This window comes from Sinocyclocheilus anshuiensis, unplaced genomic scaffold (genome assembly GCF_001515605.1).
Source record: "Sinocyclocheilus anshuiensis isolate Anshui unplaced genomic scaffold, SAMN03320099.WGS_v1.1 scaffold26, whole genome shotgun sequence".
Taxonomy (NCBI): Eukaryota; Metazoa; Chordata; class Actinopteri; order Cypriniformes; family Cyprinidae; genus Sinocyclocheilus; species Sinocyclocheilus anshuiensis.
In genome coordinates, this window is record NW_015544143.1 from 784,823 (window position 1) to 790,690 (window position 5,868).

Genomic DNA, 5,868 nt, shown 5'->3' on the forward strand with positions numbered 1-5,868 from the left:
CGGACCGTTAATCTACACCGATCCTGACAGCATGATTTATCATATCTATTATATATGAGTCCGCACTGATATTTACTCGATTATAGTCTAAACGCGGTCATATTAATAAGGGTTTCATGTTGCCGCTGTAGTAAAGTATCTCTGACGATGCTACATATCTGGCCCAGGATGGACTACAGTGTAGCTTGTAGAAACGTATTAGGACAAAGCATATTATTATTATTATTATTAAAGTGTGCTATTCATAAACACATCTATTGAAAGTGGAATATTAAAAATGATACCTGGGCCTTTATGTATGTTGTGTTTTCATGAATAATTGGGTGTGTTAGATGAAGTTAAACAAGAATGTATGAATTATAAAAAGTGATAAAATACTTTAGCTACAATACATTTTAAAAAAGGAATAATATGGGCTGAAGGACAGAGCGTCATGTCAAACCATTAAAACAATAATCTGACTTCAACAGCTGAAGCACTACTTGTCCTTTAAACTCACCTGCCTCCGAATGTGCGCATTTCCTTCCACAGGCATGTTAATCGCACTCTGAATCAGACTCCTGGCAATGAAAATGTAGTACACAGCAATAATGAAGAGAGGAATGATGTACAGAATGAGGAAGGAGGCCATGGAATGGATTTTGGGGTGCAGGTCTCCGGCATGAGGATACGGGGCACATGCTTTAAAAGTCTCATTGGTTTCAGGGATGTGGAAGGTGTGGATATCGGAGAACACCACCTCAGGAATGGCCAGGATCATGGAGAGAAGCCAGATCGACGCAGCCCTCAGGCAGACCTTTAGCGACGCTTTAGATGTCTGGATATCCATTGGCTTGACAATAGCCTTGTATCTAAGCGACAGAAAAGGACCCGGGAACAGAAGGAGCCATTTTAATTAAGAATATAACCTTAAGAACAATATTTTAAATGAGATTACAAATAAATAAATATGTGGACATGATGATTTAAGTTGATGATATTCTATTATATTAAAGCTAAACAATGGGCCTAGAAACAAGATGATGACTGCAACATTACAGCAATATTAATACTCAAACGTAATTTTCACTACAACTGCTAACTACATCACAAAATGGCACTAGTTGCGTTTGTATGAAACAAGACAGCGTGATTCACAAAAGCTTCAGAGCGGTCTAATATACAGCATGAGAAATATTAGGAACTAAGATGCAAAAGCCGGGTTCCATGAGTAAAAATCCTATTCATTTTCTCCCAGGGAATTTTTTTTTTTGTTAATAATAGCTTATAAACCGATAAAGACAGACCTACACTCTCAGAAAAAAAGGTACAAAAGTTGTCACTGCGGCGGTACCTTTTCAAAAGGCACACCTTTGTACCTGAAGAGGCCATATTGGTACCTTAAAGGTACATATTAGTACCTAAAGCGTACATATTAGTACTTAAAAGGTACAAAAGTGTACCTTTTGAAAAGGTACCGCCCCAGTGACAACTTTTGTACCTTTTTTTCTGAGAGTGTACTGTGAGGTTGTGAATCATTGGTATATATGCTTTCGTTGAAGCCATCATTTCACATTATTATGTATTTATTCTTGGTGAAAAACTACATTACCCATCTTTCTGCAAATTTTCCACCAATCAGAGAACTGAAACAAGCAAATCATGCCAAAAAGAACTTTTTAACACCCACGCACTCCAATGAAGCACTACAAATGACGTAATCAAGTGAGTGTCCCTACTAAAAACTATTTGCATATGTAAGTATATTTTGCAATACATGTAAAATATATTGTTTCTACATACACTATATAATCAACATTTTAATATTTGTTAATTTCTCTGTATTTTTTTATTTGATTGTCATTTGCAGTGCTTGATGGCATTGTAATCTTTCCATTATTAGTCTTGCACCTTGGCTTTTTGTCTAATTTTCAAATCAAAGTTTGTAGTGTTGTGATTCAACTTATAGCTGGTTGGTTTGGTTCAGCTTATAATGCTTTAACGAAGACTTTTTAAAAATCCATATGGGAAAAATGAATGGGAAAAAAAAATGACTGAAAAATCTGTCAGGAAATATCAGATGCCGGATGGTGGATTGACCAATCAGAACTGACTATTCCAGAAAACCCAAGGAATAAAAAAAGCTATCAGAAGTGACAGTAGCCTATCTATTCAATGACTGTTTTAAAGCCCTGAATGCAGACCACAGGAAAAGATCCTCCCACCTCTGAGTGCCATCTACCATCTGTTCATGGCTGTTCACCAATAAGAAATCAAGCCTCCAGTGCTAATTAAGACTCCCACCACATCGATCATGAACAGTCTCTCTTTTTTTTTTAGAACTATTAGATTATTATTATATATATTATATATACTATTATATCAGATGGAGACAAACATGTAAGAGGAATTTAATTTCAATCACATGCATTTGTATAGTGCATTTCCCAATAAAGCAGCTTTGCAACGAATAGTGCCTCACAAATCCTTCAGTCAGTGAACAAGCCAAAGCCGACAATGGCAAAGAAAAACTCACTAATAAAGATCCTCATAAAATTCTGAGAAACCATATTTACTGTTCTTAATACCTTTGTAAAGTCTTAATGAGCAATAATTATTCTTAGTTTTTTTATAGGCTTTTGATTTCATAAAAACATTAATCCACAGAATCAACTTTCTCATTTAATCCGAGTGCAAATCGACCCACAGTTGAACCATTGCTCTGGAGGTGCACTGGTTACTCTTGAGTGCTCTAGCATCGACACTAACAGGCAGAGGAAGCAGTTCATTTTTAGGCATGTTATTTTTCATTTCCCTTCATCTGCTACTATCACACACCAAGTCATACACTTCTTCAGGAGAACAGACAGACCAAGAAGGCATAAAATTGGTGCCTTGTATATATGGGATAGAGTCTATATATTTGATCAGAATAGAATAGAATAGAATAGAATAGAATAGAATAGAATTCTGATCTGAATCACTAAAGTCAGGTTGCCTTCTCTTAAATGCAAAAGTAGGGTTTTGGTATAGGCTCTCATCTTTTGAGGTTTGTGTGTGTGTGTGTGTGTGTGTGTGTGTGGGTGTGTGGGTGAGGCTAAAACCTCCTAAACATAAAAATTACATTTAAAAAATGATGTGATAATGACAGACTTCAGAACACAGGCACCACTTTTCACCTGAACTGTTTTGACAGTTGGGATAGATCATCAGCGGAAGTGGGACAGTGATTTTTTGTTAGTTTACATCTTGGTTTGAATTTTTCGATACCACTTTACAATTAAACTACTATTCATTGTTAGTTCATGTTAGCTTAATCCATTAAATAATATTAACAGATACAACTTTTGATTTGAATAATGTGTTAGTAAATGTTGAAATTAACATTAACTAAGGCTTATAAATGCTTTAGAAGTATTTTTTTCATTGTTAGTTCATGTTAACTAAAGCAGTTAACTAATGTTAACAAATGGAACCTTTGTAAAGTGTTACCAATTTTCTTCCATTAAAAATGACAAAAGAATGTCCACCTCCCTACTGGAAAAACCATGTCATATCGTCTTAAGGTGGTCATGATGGAATATCAAATGGTTTGTTACTGGTCTATCACCCCTATAACCAACTTGATAAAGGTCTACCAGGTCAGTTTCACCCCCACCTATCAGTCACATTAGACTCTAATGACTATAAACAGGCCCTACTTAAAACAGACCCTCACAAATAATTCAATACGGTTTAAAAACAATATATACATTTTATGTAACTGTCAATTCAATATGCATTTTAACAACCACAATAATCCTTTTTCTGTAGCTTTTGTACTTTTATAGAGGCTTATGTTTAAGAAGAACATTCCCATTCTCAAGCTTGATCACATACATTATTATTATTATGATTAAGTGATAAAGACTCTGGAGGTAATTATTAATCACTTTCACGTTTGAATTACTTCCTGGTATTTAAAAGGCAATCAATCATGAAAATTAATGTCCAGCTTTATCTGATTTCCCATTTTTGCTGAACTCACCCTAATCATGATAAGCAGAATTTTAAAAAACAATAATTTTGGTGACAGTTCATTAGTTGGTGGGTGTTGGTGAGATACTTCATTGTCACTTTAATATAGTAATCAAGTACATTAAAATGTATATAGAAATAGTATTGTAAAGTGTTACTCTGAACCACATTGAGGCTAATAAAGAATATTTAGACTTACCTGTCCGCAGCCAGCGCTGTAAGCGTGAACACCGACACTCCGACCGACGTCAGCTGAATGAACGGGATGAGTTTACAACCTATCCGCCCGAAGAGCCACTCATCCGCTAGAAACTTGCTGGCATCCACGGGCGCGCAGGTGACCAGCAGAAGCACGTCTCCGAGAGCGAGACTCGACATGAACAGATTGGGGACATTGCGCATGGATTTCACGATGCAAAACGTCCTAATCAGCGTCACATTACCAATTAGTCCAGCAGCTATGAGGAGCGCGTAAATGGTGGCGATAATGATGCCTGAATGCAAGTGCGGATGCTCCGGAGCGGCGCTGATGTTGTCGCGCTCCGGAGAGTCGCCCAGAAACTTTACATCGGGAGTCGGAGTAACTGTAGCGTCAGACATGTTATCAAATCAGCTTGTGTTCATTTTAAGTCTCAAGTGTCCAGTATAGACGAATATTGCCATGGATACGGTTTGTTCCGGTGATATTCCTCTCCAGCGCATCCTATGCGCAAAAGGAGAGTCCATGTGAGGTTTGGCTCATATATGCCAAAATGATGCGCCTGCGCTCTCAAGTGAAGAGGGTCACATATAAAAAAATGTTCCTTCAAAGATGCATTTAACGTTTAACAACTGTTAAATCAGTTACAGTTAGCTGAAATGTACTAATGAAATAACCAGGTGTGCACGTTACTTACTCTCGTTAGAAAACTATTTAGTCAGCAATAAAGGCTGTCTCTAAACTTAGTGAGCTGCCTATCTAGACAGCATCTCGATGGTAGTACAAACAATAATCTTTCACTTTAAGCTCTTAAAAGATGAATATTCATGTAATCCTATTGCATTTTGTATTTTTAAAAATATTTATTTTTTATCATTTAAGTATATATGTAAACAAATAGGGAAAAAGTAGTTACAACCCTTATGAAATGTCATATGGGATTATTATGAAATGTAATGTGAACATTTCATTTACATTTTTAATTCATTTTGGTTCTACTTAAGTGATTTTTTATTTTATTTACATTTTTACTAAGAGTTTATTTACTTTTCTAAATACAAAAATAGTACATTTTATTTACACTAATAATAATAATAATAATAATAATAATAATTGCAATGTAAAATTACTTTAGTAAGTTTGTGATATATAGAGAGAGACATTCAACAAAACAAACAAACAAACAAACAAACAAACTATCTCCTGTCAATTCTCATATTGACAAATTATATTATTTTTATTAATTACTTTTTCCAGCAATGTAGCTGGGCATAAAAGGTAGGCTAACTTGTCCTAATCAAACAACCCTGATTAAACTCATCAGGCTGTTAGTAGAGACTTAGATGGGTCAGATAAAGGTGACATCCAAAATGTGTGCTGTTAGTGTGCCTTGAGGAACAAGGAAACACTGCAATGGATAACTATTAAATATGATGAGAACACAGTAATGCATCGTCTTGAAAACACTTTCAGAATCCAAATGTAATCCTAAATGACAAACCTGCACTCTAAGACCTGACGTAAACATAAAAATAGCTCCCGGTTTGTGCACTACTTTGAAGCCATCTACTCAGTGGTCTGAAAGTATGAACACATAGAGGACTGTTCAAAGATGATCAAATTTAACTTTCAAAGTTGCAGTGCGTTAATGAGCTGAACCGAAACTGATTGGC

At 35.7% G+C, this 5,868-nt stretch overlaps 1 protein-coding gene across 1 annotated transcript in view; it reads right to left on the bottom strand.

Moving 5' to 3' along the window:
* Positions 1-4,596, bottom strand: part of LOC107695053 (gastrin-releasing peptide receptor-like) — a 6,473-nt gene extending 1,877 nt beyond the window's left edge. Inside the window, exons 1-2 of the mRNA XM_016494837.1 lie at positions 4,196-4,596; positions 500-851 (exon numbers count right to left, since the gene is read on the bottom strand). Of these exons, the coding sequence (XP_016350323.1) occupies positions 500-851; positions 4,196-4,596 (753 nt within the window). The remainder of the gene's footprint in view (positions 1-499; positions 852-4,195) is intronic.
* Between the last annotated feature and the right edge of the window lie 1,272 nt (positions 4,597-5,868).